The 14605-nt window shown below is 40.3% G+C and overlaps 1 protein-coding gene across 4 annotated transcripts in view; it reads right to left on the minus strand.

The window, feature by feature from the left end:
* Window positions 1-2016: 2016 nt before the first annotated feature.
* NR4A3 (nuclear receptor subfamily 4 group A member 3) overlaps window positions 2017-14605 on the minus strand; it is a 36986-nt gene continuing 24397 nt past the window's right edge. For 3 of the 4 annotated variants that reach the window (XM_061590064.1, XM_061590063.1, XM_061590062.1), the window contains 2 exons: window positions 12794-12972; window positions 2017-3533 (listed from right to left, as the gene is read on the minus strand). In XM_061590064.1, coding sequence (XP_061446048.1) covers window positions 3271-3533; window positions 12794-12972 — 442 coding nt within the window. In that variant the 3' untranslated portion in view covers window positions 2017-3270. The remainder of the gene's footprint in view (window positions 3534-12793; window positions 12973-14605) is intronic. The other variant, XM_061590065.1, reaches the window with a different exon arrangement.

Genomic DNA, 14605 nt, shown 5'->3' on the forward strand with positions numbered 1-14605 from the left:
ATGGGCTGATGGGAGTTGTAGTTGAAAAAAGTAACTTTTCCAAGCTCTGCGATATGCAATCCAGGTTTCTGCTAATTTTTCAATGCTCTAAACTTGCTCCCACTTTTAACACCACAGCAGATCTAAGACAGTAAAAATTCACATCAGACATTAAAAGAATTAAGCATAATGCAATACAAATAGGGCCTCTGGGGGAAATGTTAATTCAATTTAATCATTTTAATTTACACTGGATATATATAGAAGAGCATTTTTTTCAAACCCTACAGGTTAACACATTCACAAAAACAGAAGCATTGCTGAGGAACAGAGAAACTTCTGAAGCACTCTGTTATCTGAAATAGAAATAAAAACAAGGCACTCTCCATTTACAGCTGTAATATTCCTGATTTTAGTATATGAAACAAGACATGTTCACACTGAGACGTTTCTAAGAAGAGGAATAGTAAAACTGGTTTTTCATTTCATTTTTTTCACTCTTGAAATTTATTAGTGATTATCCTGCATGAATAAATTGATTAACTTAAACAAAATTAGATCCCATAGGTAACAAAGATAATCCCCCCCCCAAATCTATGGAAATGAAAGAAGTTTAACATGAAGTTTAAAGGTGAGGCTGAGGCTGAATTATCTTATTTCTGCAACTCAGCCTCTGAAACTCAGACATCGAGAATTGGTTGGTGAAGAGATTCTGAGAAGTCTTTCAAACTAATTCTGTACCAGGTACTTTTTAAAATGTTTGTATTTTATTAGAATAATGAAAATGAAAAATGGACTGCCTTCAAGTCAATCCCGACTTACGGCGACCCTATGAATAGGATTTTCACGGTAAGCGATATTCAAAGGGGGTTTACCATTGCCTCCCTCTGAGACTAGTTCTCCCCAGCTGGCCAGGGCCTGCTCTGCTTGCCACAGCTGCACAAGCCAGCCCCTTCCTTGTCCGCAACTGCCAGCTGGGGGGCAACTGGGCTCCTTGGGACTCTGCAGCTTGCCCATGGCTGCACGTAACCCCTGAGCCACTCACTGTGGGGGTGATCTTTAGCTGGCCCTTGGTGCCCAGGAGACACGAGAGGGGATTTAAACTCACAGACTCTGGACTCCCAGCCAGGCTCTCCTCCCCACTGTGCTATACTAGCGTGTAATGAAAATATAGTAAAAAAATTATTCCAACTACAAATGCATATTCTTTCTAATACACATTTTTTGCTTTTTGTTTTAAATCTTCATGTTCTATTTACTGTCAATGTGTCTCTTGCAGGAGAATGAAAGTAAAACATGAACCTGAATTGAATTACTGACAAAAGTTCCTATTCCCGCCAGTAGGTTATATCTTTTGCACATGTGAAAACATTAGCGTGCCTTTAAATTTCTCTTCTGACTATGTACATAAATTCAAAATAGGATTGCTTTGCAGGTCAGGAAAGATTTACCTACAAGAAAAATCAGTTTCCTCTGATATTTAATTATGCTGTTCTGTTTGCACATGAGACAATATTAAAAAAAGGCAATGAGTTTTAAAATATCTGCAGGAAAACTGAAAATATGTTAATGTTTTCCTATTGACAATATTACTAATCTTAACAGAAGAATATGTTTCCCCCAAAAGCATATCCAAATATAATAAATGATAAAATACCAGACTTTAAAAAACTAGATAATAATTTGATATCTAGGTTATCCAATGCATCTATCAGGCAGTTAAGCTGGCATTTGTTCAATTGTAGAATTTAATTTCTATATAAACAACAGTTAAAAAAATTACAAAATTACTGCAGACTGTTTAAAGATAACAAAAGATATCGGGACATGAGAGCAACATTCAAAAAGTTTCCTTTTTTTGTTTGTTTGTTAGCAAAATGACCAATTAAATCTTAATTTAATATAGTGCATATAATTATTTTTTGTAAAGAGCTAAAATATTTAAATATTATTTATGTTAGCAAACATGAGCAAAATCTTTAATATCAAAGTGCTAAACTGTACTGTCTTAAAAGTCACTGCAAATAAAACAGTCAGGTAAGTTTTACTTGTGGAAGGACAAATTTTATATACAGTTGGTTAATAGAAATGCACGCATATATGTGTGTAAGACCATCCACACTCATTATATAACTGAGTCCGTGTGAACATACTATTTAGTTAATCTGTGTAACACAGCTCCCATGAACTGGCAGTCATTGCAATAAATACAGGCAAAGCTTTACAATATATTATTGCATGCAAATATTTATACAAATAAAGACACTATGCAACAAATAGTTTCATATTAATATGGCATCAACAGTATAAACATACCAAAAAAAAGGAAGTACATACATGGAATGTTTAAAATGCAGCCTACTAAACCCTTCCTAGCATTTACATTCAGACTATTTTTTACAAGACATGTTCTTCCAAACTGTCTTGTATCCATTTACTAAGCAATTTGCTAAATTCAGTTCTAGACTTTAACTATGCCTGGTGCCGACCCTTTCAGTAACTATGCATTGTTATTTACTTAATAAGAATGTGGCCTCATCACAAATTGCCTGTGCCTTGCTCCCCCCCCCCAGGCATATTAATAAGTCATGTTACATGGATCCAAAGTTTGGGAAACTTTGTCATGGAAGTTAGTGCATGTAAAACTTTTTCCTCACCTTTGTTTCTTTCATTTTATTTTTTATATTAAAATAAATTATAATTAACGAATAAGACTTAGTAAGACAGCACTTTAAAAATTGCACTTGACCATGGGAGTTAACAGCCATTGTCATTTTGCTGTATCTGATTTATACGAAACATGAATCAACATTAGAAAAAAACAGAAGCTTCATTTGTGCCAGGATAATGTGCCCTTGGTACAGGAAGTATGCTAAAGTTATAAACTATAAAATACATACTACCTGGATGAACAATTCGTCATTGTTACAGTTATCAAACACTATTATTTTCAAACACAGCATCTACAATTTTCTGCTCAGCACCGAAGAGGAGGTGCTATTCATTAGAGTATTTTTCCTGCTGGGGTAGCATCGTCCAAAAGTGCCATATTAGTGATTAAAAATCAAAACAAGAACTGCACTCAACGCTCCCTCCCTCCAATTTCCTATTTCCAAAACTGTAGTTCTGTTTTAGGCAGTTTGCAAGGAAATCCATTAGGAAAAGTCCAATGCTTAGGGCTGGAACTGCTCCTCCCTCCCCAGTTAAATGAGAGCAGCATTCTTAGCAGTACGTTTCAGTCTTTTTCACGTGCTCTGGTAGACAGTGCCTTTCATGAGGGTAATTTCAACCTCAGAATGGTAAGGTGTCCAGAAACAGTTTGTCAATAATGGAAGGGGGAGGCACCAAATCTTCCAATTTCAGGTAAAAGATCCGCTGCAGTCCTAGTGTGCAGAGGGAACGCAAGTCAGCAAGGACCCCTAGTACCTTTGACTCCACTGGCTCAAAAGGTTGTCCTTTGCTTTGGCAGCTGAAGGCTAGGTGATCTTTAAAACTGCTCATGATCTTGTTGCATAGCTCATGCACTTTCTTTGGTTCTTTTAAGCCATGTCGTTCTGCAAAGCAACAGTAGAAAAACTAAATGAGCATTCATATTTTATGATCAGTTCAATAGCTCCTCTTATTTATAAAACCATTATCTAATTACTAATTAGATTACATAATATTACTTAGATTTGCATGTCAATATGAGACACACAAGTATGTATGTCAGTGAGAGACATATCAGCTTGGCTCTTAGAATGCCACTAATGTCTAAAATTGGCTTTTTCCAGTTAAGACACCAAAATGTTTATGTAAGTATAGGTAAAGAGAAAGTAATTTCGATGATATGTACAGAATTTTAGTGTGATCTTTTCATTGGAGGATTTGATGGCAGAACAGTCACAGAAGGTGTTTTGGAGATCTCCCAGCTTCCCTACCAGTTGTGAATGCTCAATAACTATGGCAACCATTATTTATTCAGTGAATTCAAGTGGAGATCAATATCCACCGCAAGCTTCATCAGTGCTAGGCCTGGAATTCCATCAGGAATTCACAGACACTCTAAGAAATGAAAAGCACCTCAACCAACCTTTGCTATTTCAATTATCTTCTACTTTTTGCATCTTATTTACCTGTAAAAAGGGCTGGAGGTAAATTATCTCAGAGTCAGCTATTCCAAGGCTGGGAAAAAATGGTTATATTATATTGTGTAAAGTACTAAATTGAGTACTACATTAGAAAACCTTAACATATAAAAAGATCTTTCACCATCCTCCCCTAACTTGTGACAAACACAAGATGGTAACAGATACAGAGAATATAACAAAGTTCATCTAGTCCAGTATGTTTGCTAAAGTGACCATCCAGATGCCTCCAGGAAGCCCAAAACCCAGAGATGTAGCCCTCCTTTACTGTTACCCCCCCCCCCCGGAATCATTCCTTTCTATGGTTCAGGTAAGACTTAAAACAAAAAACACCCCACCATCATTAGATCCCACGGTTGTAACCAATTATTGCCCAATATCAAACATTCCTTTTTGGGAAAAGTCTGTAGTGGTTCTCAGATGAAACTGATTCACTAGAACTGTTCATCTGGGGCTCCGCCTAGTTTGGAGACTGAAACTGTCTTGGTTGCCACAGTGCAGGTGTGGCTAACCAGAGGACCATGGACTGCATGCAGACTACTAATCTGTGGCCCACCAGCCCCTGCAGCTGTATCTCCAATCAGATCTCAGCCTAATTATGTTTTAACTTTTTAGTCATTGTTGTATGTCCTTATTGTTGATCATGTTGATCATGTGGTTTTAAATTGTATATGAAATGTTTTTTATCTTGATGTACACCGCCCAGAGAGCTTCGGCTATGGGGCGGTATAAAAAATTTAAATAAATAAATAAATAAATAAAATACTCTTCAGAGAGCAATCTTTTGTTCAGAGTAAAAGGCAGTGCTGAAGTGGAAAGGCTGGAAGTGCTGTTTTTGCATGTGTGTGAGAGTGCAAGTTCTGAGAGGCTGCACACTGATGAGTGTGCATGCTGTATATGTTATGTGTGTATATACACTAGGGATGAGCAAGAATTCAGCTGAACTTGGATTTAGCACCCGATTTTTCAATGGTCCATATATTCTCCATCTTTGTTTATTATAATAATAATAAAATTTTATTTTTAGGCCGCCTATCTGGCCGAATAATCGGCCACTCTAGGCAGCGTACATCATTAAAATTAAAATACAGCATATATAACAAATAAATACATTTTAACATCAATCTCCTATTAACAATCAACCCACATCTGTACACTATAAAACTGAAACTAACTAAAAAGCCTATACGTCCGTTGGAACAGCCAAGTTTTTAGTCCTTGGCAGAAACTTACCAGGGAGGGGGCATGGCGAAGATCGTATGGCAGAGAATTCCAGAGGGTGGGGGCCACAACCGAGAATGCCCTCTCTTTGGTCCGCACCAGCCTAGCTGTTTTAACTGGTGGGACCGAGAGAAGGTCTTGTGAGGCTGATCTCGTCAGGTGACATATTTGATGATGCTGGAGGCGCTCCTTTAGATAAACTGGACCGACACCGTATAGGGATTTACCGTATAGGGTCTCAGCCTCTGTATCAGATGTAATTGATACCAAGCTGCCCGGCTCACTGCTGATATCTGAGCCTCCATGGACAGCTGGGAGTCAAGAATGACCCCAAGGCTACGAACCTGGTCCTTCAGGGGCAACCTAACCCCATTCAGCACCAGGTCAATATCTCCTACTCTTCTCTTGTCCCCCACAAGCAGTACCTCGGTCTTGTCAGGGTTCAGTTTCAGCCTGTTTCCTCCCATCCATTCACTTACGGACTCCAGGCACTTGGAAATAGTATCTACAGCCAACTCCGGTGAGCACTTGAATGAGAGATAGAGCTGAGTGTCATCCGCATATTGGTGGCACTGCAACCCAAATCTCCTGATGATGGCCCCCAGCAGCTTTACATAGATGTTAAACAGCATGGGAGAGAGGATAGAACCCTGTGGCACACCACAATTCAGAGGCCAAGGGTCTGAAGCCTCCTCTCCCAATGCTACTCGCTGGTGCCTATCAGAGAGATAGGAATGGAACCACCGTAAAACAGTGAACTTCAGCGGTTTTCTTCTGACACGGATTTCCTCCTCAAATATTCTCTTGAATATATTGTTCTTTCATTTTACTCACAGCACACCAGTACAGCTCTCTTGCTCTCTCTCCCCCCACCTCCCTCCACTTGAATAATCCAAGCTCCAAGTGGAGAGGAAGCAAGCCAAGCCTGTAACAGCAGAGGAGGATGAGGTGAAGCCACGTTCCTTTCAAAATATTGATAATTTTGATAATTCCTATCAGCATATAGCAGACAAAGAACGGACTCAAATCGATACTGCCTATTAGGTCAACAGAATGCTTTCAAAGTGGCACTGGCCAACACATCCTATCCCTAATATACACTGGCCACCCACATTGCTGGCATGCAGCTCTTAAAAGTGTGGGTGACTGTCAATGTGGCAGTGACTCTTGGACCAAAAGAGGATAGACACCCCTGCTCTAGGGAATTACTTGTACTGGGATAGGGACAGTGGGAGTGCTGTTGGTTCTTCTGTACATCTTAGCAGCATTTGATACCATGGGACCATATGGGTGCTACTCATTCCCAGAGAGCTTCGGCTATGGGGCGGTATACAAATACAATAAATAAATAGATAAATAAATAGAGAAAAGGCCTAGAAGGTGGTGCTGGGGGGACTTCTGTCCTTGTTCTATACAAAACCACTGGGGGAAAAATCATCCAGAGGTTTGGGCAGTAGAGTCACGAGTATGCTGAGGTTACATAGCTGTATCTCTTCTATACATCTGTTACTAGAAAGGCAGAAAACTTGGGTCCGTGTTTCTGCTGTGGTATATGGGATATAACAGGTAGAAGCTTCACCCAGACAAGATGGCACTAGTAGTGGGCTGTGGATGGATTATCTGATTTGGATTAGGAGTGCAGTCTGTCTTGGATGCACACTCCCCTAAACAGGGGTGGCTAAACCTCAATTCGTATGCCAAGGAAATGGCTTGCCAGCTCCTGCAACTTCATTTCTCAATCTGATTAGGTCATAAAGCTCTGTCCATTCTGTAGAGACAGAGAGTAGCCAGAGGGATCTTTTATCTCCAATCTCAATGCCGTGGTGAGATAAAAGGCAGTAATCCCCCCTCCCCAAGTGCTTGGGTGAAGGAAAATGCTGACTCTTACAGAGTAGGCAGAGGTTTATCTCAGATCTCAGCACTGTGGTTCTTTGTGCTGACAATGGAGATAAGAATTCCCTCTGGCTGCCCTTAAGAGAGGATTTTAGTACTGAGACTGGAGAATAAACCCTATGCCTGCTCTTAAGAGTAAAAAAATGTATTTTGCCCTATCCCAACCCTGGAGTGAAGGTAGGGAGAAAGGCTGTCTTCTGCTTTGCACACAGCTTTGGGTTGTTCAACCCGGTACAAAAACAATGAAAGCATTTAAAAAATCTTAAAAACAAAAGACTTTAAAACAAATTGTTTTCACTGGAAAAAGGTGATCCAAACCATAATCAGGGTTTGCTTTTTTTTTTTAATCCATGTTGGCAGCCAGTTTGTTTTGGGGGCAATTCAAGGTGCTTGTTTTAACCAACACTGCTTGTTGTTATGTTTAATTATGTGTTGTGTATTCCAGATATACTGCCAATGAATTTCAATAGTGACCCCAAGTACTAGTGTTATGGGAAAGGGAGAACAAGTTCTCTATATATTAGGGTTGCCAGATTGCCCATTTAGCTGGGTTTTACCCAGATTCTAGCTATGCTACCCAGCGTTCACTTAGCCAGTTAGGTGTGGTGGATTCCCAGCTTTCATTTTTTTTTAAAAAAAACAAGCCTCTAGCCCAGCCTTTCCCAACCAGTGTGCCTGCAGGTGTTGTTGGACCACAACTCCCATCAGCCTCAGCCAGCATTGCCAATGGTCAGGAAAGATGGGAATTGTGGTCCAACAACATCTGGAGGCACACTGGTTGGGAAAGGCTGCTCTAGCTCTCGTGGATCCAGAGATACAAGGCAAAACATGGAGGCAGTTTTCTGCACATTTTGTGAGAAATCAGCCTACTCCTTTCATTGTTCTTAGCTACTGAGGGACACTGCAGCTGTCCTGGGAAAACGAAGAATTTTAGTCTGCTTGCCTGCTGCATGTACAAAATCTAGCAGTTCAGAATACTGCACATGCTTACTTGATCAACACAAGCAGCTCCACCCCTTATCTGTAGACTTTTTGGTTGAGTCAGCAAGAAGCAATAGCCTTCATCTCAATTGCCTCTGTGTCCCAGGGTATATGTTTTAAGTGGTGAATGCAATGGGAGGGTCTGCCTGCCATCATGGAGGATGGAATAAATGGTTATGAATCCATCCAACATTCCCTGCCCTGAACAAATACAAGATATAAAAGCATACATCTCTGTAGAAAAGGCTGCAGTATTTGTATTTGAATTTTTCAGCTCTGCTTCCTTGGTGCTTACTCCCAAGTAAAATATATTTATCCTCCTTTAAAATGACTGGCAGGCATCTGCCCACCAAAGATCACCCTACTTCACTTTTTCCCCAGGGATGGATGGTTTATGTGTTTGTACATATATATATATACACACACACACATATACATATATTAGGGTTGCCAGGTGAGAAGCATCCCAAACCCTCAGATTTCAGGGGTGGGCCCTAGTGACGTCATTAAGCATGATACGTTAGGCATCAACCACAGTTGCTTGGAGCATACAATTCAAACAAAAACATTTATCTGATTGGAAGTTAAGATAGAAATCTTAGCTAAAAGATGTAGTCTGGGTAGGGATCATTTAATCTAGCCTACTTGCTTCTGGCAAGAAGGGTTTAAGTGCCCTCAGGCCAGGCCAGTCACCAGAAGGCCATTGTAGGAAGAAAGGAGCCTAGTGTTGTGGAGATGTTAGATGTGAGCACTCAGGAATAAAGATGGATGACCCTGAAGGCTGCAATTCTAAACACAATTACTAAGGGACTTAGTCCCATAGAACTCAATAGGACTTACTTCTCAGTAGATATGGGTTGGATTGTGTTGTTGGTAAGGCTTGACTAGGGATCCTCTACAAAGATATCCATATCCAAGCAGGTTGGCAACCCTCTGCCTGGAATGCCCTGCCTCTATCTTTTACCATGGCTGCTCCAAACTTATTTACAGATTTCACTTCAGAAAGAGGCTTGAGAAATGAGTAAGAGTAAGAAAATTCTCTACCCTTTTCTGTCTATCCTGCGGGCTGCTATAAACTCACTTTGACAGCCAACCCAATTCCAGTGAGTACTAACTGACAGAGAGAAAACACACATGGTTTGGTCTACCTTCACACTTCCCAGTATGTGAATTCTCTTTTACCACTATTGGGCAAGAAACGAACTGTCATGCAACCAAGAAGATGCATCAACAGTGGATTTAAGGAGGTTGAGCTGAGCACATGGAACCGCTGTTGTTGTTTCTATGGATGTAAGGGAGTGAGGTCAGAGTTAAATGAAATGTAAATAGAAAAAGAAAAAGAAAAAACAGTGATAATTTCCTAAATGCAATACCATACCAACCACAACACAATTCCGATGACTAAGGTAGAAAACTCAGCATCCCGAACCAATCAGGGTTCTTAAATAAAACTAAAAAAATCCTGGCAGCCAGTCAGCCAAGTCTCAGAAATCCCCATGCAGCACAACCTGACATGTGGGCTGCAGTTAGTGCAGAATGCTGTGGCACAAATGCTGGCATGAGTGAGACCCTATCAACACATAATACCTCTCCTCTGAAATCTGCGATAGTTGCTGATTTGCTACCAGGCCAAGTTCAAGTTATGCTTTCCATGTTACGAGTGCCACATAGTACTTGTTCTGCTCTTGTAAGAAATCAGTCCTTTAGTGTGGCAGCACCTACACTTTGGAACTCCTAGCCTATTGATATTAAGCAGACACCTTCATTGTACTCTTTTCAGCACCTGCTAAAAACATTTTTGTTTAGGCAAGCCTATCCAGGCATGTAGGAACTATTGTGTTTTTTATGTTTTTAAGTCATTGTTGGTTTTATTATTTTGAATATTTTTAATACCAGTCTTTAACTGTTTTTGCCGATTTTATTGTTTTAATTCCTTGTTGTAAATAAAATACATAAATAAAATTTGGAGTCACTGTGGCCCCTGAGTCTCTTTCAATTTTCAGGATCAAAGGAATCTACCTTTTACCAACTCAGGCCATATGGTTCCGTTTGGTACCATCTAGCTCAGTACTGATGAGATGGACTAGCATTGACTCTCCAGGATTCCAGGCAATCGTCTTTTCCACAAATAGAATTTTGGACCTCTGCATGCAAAGCATGTGCCCTCCCACTGAGCTACAGCCCTTCCTCTGTTTAAAAAAGTATCTTTTAAAACTGTTCAGTTCACTAATGAATGCACATCATATCTGAGCAGATTTATATCATTCATTTAAAGCACATTCGACACACATTTGAAGCACATGAATCCCATCAAAGAATTGTAGTTTGGTGGTGGGAACTATAACTGTGAGGGGAAACTACACTTCCCAGGATTCTTTGAGGGAAGTCAAGCGCTTTAAATGTGAGTTGGATGTGTTTTAAATGTATTGTGTGGATCTACTTCATAAACTTTGCTTGCATGTAAATCGTTTTAATCAATTTTTAAAATGGAAATGAGCTATAACGTTTACTGGGTGATCATGGGCTACTCACCATCTCTCAGCCTAATCTGCCCCTCAGGATGAAACCCATGACCACCCCAAGGAAGAGGAGCACACTTAGAATGTAGAGGAAATAATGATGTACCACCATAGTGTAAAATCAGATACTTATCGGGACATAGTATCAGATACTTATCGGGACATAGTATGAAGAAATATTTATATAAGCATGACCGTCAAAGATGTTTATTATTTACACAACCTGTAAAGATATTTATAGTGCAATCCTATGTTTGTTTACTCAGAAGCAAGTCCCAATGTATTCAATGGGGCTTACTCAAACAGGGAAGCATTCACAGAACTGCAACCTCAAGTGACAAGGAACTTCAAACCAAACACCCAACCCAATATTCAGAATCATGCCACTTTAAGCTGTTTTGCAACTGTTTATACTCGCTTTTATGGTTGCTGGATTTTAAAGGGATTTATTTTTTGTTGTGAGCTGCCTTAGTTTCCAATCACCAACCCTACCTCACAGGATTGTTGGAGACTCCATATATACACTCAATGAAGATGTAAAAATACATACATCCCATATAATAGTTCATTGTCAAAACCAGTTGGTCATTGCAGAACATTTTTTTACAAAAATAAAATCAGTATTAGTTTCCTACATAATAAAAGCAGTGATACCTAATTGCTTTAAAATAGGATTGGAGGAGGAGATAAAGATGTACAACACAAACACAATCCTTTGCTATGTTCACTCAAAAGTCTCATTGATTTACAGCACAATTCTAACCATATCTACTCAACAGTAAGTCCTACTGAATTCAATGGGGTTTACTCTGGGTATGTGGGATGAGAACAGCAGCTTTACTCCTAGAAAAGCAGGTATTGGATTAAAGATTCAGACTGGGAAGGTTATCAAAACAGTGCCCTCTTCAACACCCCAGGAAATTTTTAACTTTTTTGACTCCTGCACACAAGAGAGAAAAAGACTTTTGCTACTGATGAAAGCTATATACTCACTCAATTTATGAAATTTTCAGATAAGCAAAAAACACACAACAGTTTTCTGGTCTTGAAATGTCTAACTACTGCCTGGAGGTCAAAAAATCCCTTGTCAATCACAGCCCTGACTTCACTTGTTGGCTACAAACTGAAAGGGTGGGGTTACAGCAGCTGGCTACGAACTCATTTAACAGAAGTTGTGGGGGGGGCAGATGAAGTTTTGGTGTACATCTCGTGAACCAGACCACCTAGAAACTTAATTTTTGAAAAAAATGAAAGCTGAGAGTCCGGAGATTAAGGTGACTTACCCGGAGAGTCTCCAGGTGAAAACCAAAGACCAGGCAACCCTAACGTATATACATACAGTACACACAGAGAGACTGTGTATGGATGTGTGTGTGTGTGTGTGTGTACACACACACACACACATTCAATGCAGTGGGGGAGGGTGTACGCTTTCCCCCCTTAAAACCAATAGTAATAGAACAGCCGACCTTTCTAATGCTAGCACAGCTTGCCAAGTCCCTAGAATTCACGATATTTCTGGATCCACAAGGGCTAGAGACTTGCTTTTAAAAAAAATGAAAACTGGGAATCCAGGTCATCTAATGGGCTAAGCGGTCACAAGGTAGCATGGCTGGAATCTGGTTAAAACCGAGCTAATCAGGTAATAAGGCAACCCTACTCCAATGAAATACTTACTGAACCTATGATTTGCCCCTGAATGTACACAAAATCTACAGGAACTCCAGATAAATATCAGTTAACTAAGCAGTAATGCAACAAATTGGAATCTTACAGGGCTGAGGACACGTAATGGAATTTTTAGGCATGCAGTCTCTCAATAGATGAAATGATCTCATGGCAGTATGGCCTTCTATGAACTGGGAACACTATTGCACCTCTTTTCAATCTGGCCTTCACAAGCATTTAAGAACGACACATACTCTTTTTGGAATCTAGAAGTAGTACATGAACATTTACTCAGACATGCTATTACCTCTCAAAACATTTGCAGAGTTTTTTTAAAAGATATACACACAAGCTTGGGTGAAGTTCTGTTTGTTGTGGGGGGAGAGAGAGAGAGAGAGCACTTACCTGTAATCATACTTAGAGCTGATAAGCATGCTAAGGCTGGGATGTCAAGGCTGAGGCTCTGTAAATTTAAGGAAAAGTCTTTAATTGAGTCAAGCCACTCCCCAAATCCACGAAGGCACTGAAGTCTATGAAGTACAAGTCCATTGCAGAAAACAAATTTATCTTCAGCAGTATCAGACCTTGAATGTAAAAAGACAGATCTTATGAACACCATTAGAGTAGCTTGTGTATACACTGCTGTTAAGTGCACATGATTTGCACATTAGCATAGGTCCATATACAGTATGCATTCAAATGCAAATATATTACTGCTTTCTTGGGGCAAAACCAAGTAGTGTCTATGACATCTGTTTGCACAGTTAACATCTGGGGGTAAAATGTGGCATATAGTTGAAGAAAATCTAATTAGCTAAAAATTAGCTGCCCTGGGCTCCTTTTGGAAGGAAGGGCAGGATATTAATGTAATAAATAAAAATTATAAAAATTCAGTGCTGGCCAAGCACATGAAAACCATGAGATGTTTGCTTTTGAACCTAACAGATACCATACTTCCTTAGGACTTGTTTACAGAATTATGGGTACCCAAGGCGGTTTTATAGATTAATGATTTGGGGCTGTTATCCCCAATTTAAACACATAGGCACGCACATTTTGTTGTGTGTCCAAAAGCCTGATCCTAAACATGTTTACTTGGAAATAAAATGGGATTTGTATCCTGGCAAGATCAAAACTTTTGGACAGGTCTATAAAAACAGCTCAAAAAATTTCATGACCCCCTCCCGCTAGGGAGGCAGGCTGGCTGCCAAGAAGGAAAGGGAAAAGCAGCCTTTCTTCTTGTTGCTTCACAAAAAGCCCTTTCCTCTTATTCTGAGTAAGGGCGTCATCAGCAGCGGCAATGCGAGGAAAGGGGAGCTGGTGATAGTGATCCCCTCTTCTTCTGGTATCTCCACCCTCAGCCTCCTTTGGCGTCTGCCATGTATTTTATAGGCAGATGCCTGCCCTCGGTGCACCTCAAAGACGCTCTGGCACTTCAGCAAAAGTCCTCCCCTCTTCTTTGGAGAAAGGGGGAGGTGTCATCTGCAGCAGCAGTGGGGAGCAGACAGTGTCCAGGGAGTGAAGACTTTTTAAAAAATAATAATAATACATAATTCATTTCTTTACTGTTCGCAGCCCCTTCTGGATTACTTCAGGGTTTATGGCCCCCAGGTTGGGAACCACTGGTCTATGGGATACTTCTACTATGGGTTCTGCTGTTTGCACTGAATTTCCTTTACCCAATTCTGCACATTCAAAATAACTAATATGCTAGGGTTTTGGTGTCTGTGTGTGTAGTGTGTCTTTTATAAAGTTGATCCCTTCTGCATTTTTCTTCTAATTATCCAGGATAATTATCCATTAATATACCGTGAGCTTTGCCGTGCATCCCTTTCTCTCTCCCAGTGTCTCCTGTACCCTTCAAATCGTTGCGTTTACAACCCGCTGTCTTTGGATCGGTCTTTAAGCTATCATCTCCATCCCCCAGAGGCTTTACTTTAAAGCCCTCTTGATGAGTTTTGCCATACTTCTGCCAAAGAGATTCTTCCCAGTCCTCGTGAGGTGCAGCCCATCTCTTGCCAACAGTCCCCCTCCAAGAAGCTTAGACCATGGTCCCAGAATCCAAACCTCTCCCGTCGACACCATCTGCGTAACCAGTTGTTGACCTGCACTATCTTCCTTTCCCTTTGTAGTCCTCTATCCTTCACGGGAAGAATTGACGAGAAGACCACCTGCGCCCCCAAATCCTTGACCTTCCTACCCAGAGCCTCATAGTCT

The sequence above is a fragment of the Rhineura floridana genome, chromosome 11, assembly GCF_030035675.1.
Source record: "Rhineura floridana isolate rRhiFlo1 chromosome 11, rRhiFlo1.hap2, whole genome shotgun sequence".
NCBI lineage: Eukaryota > Metazoa > Chordata > Lepidosauria > Squamata > Rhineuridae > Rhineura > Rhineura floridana.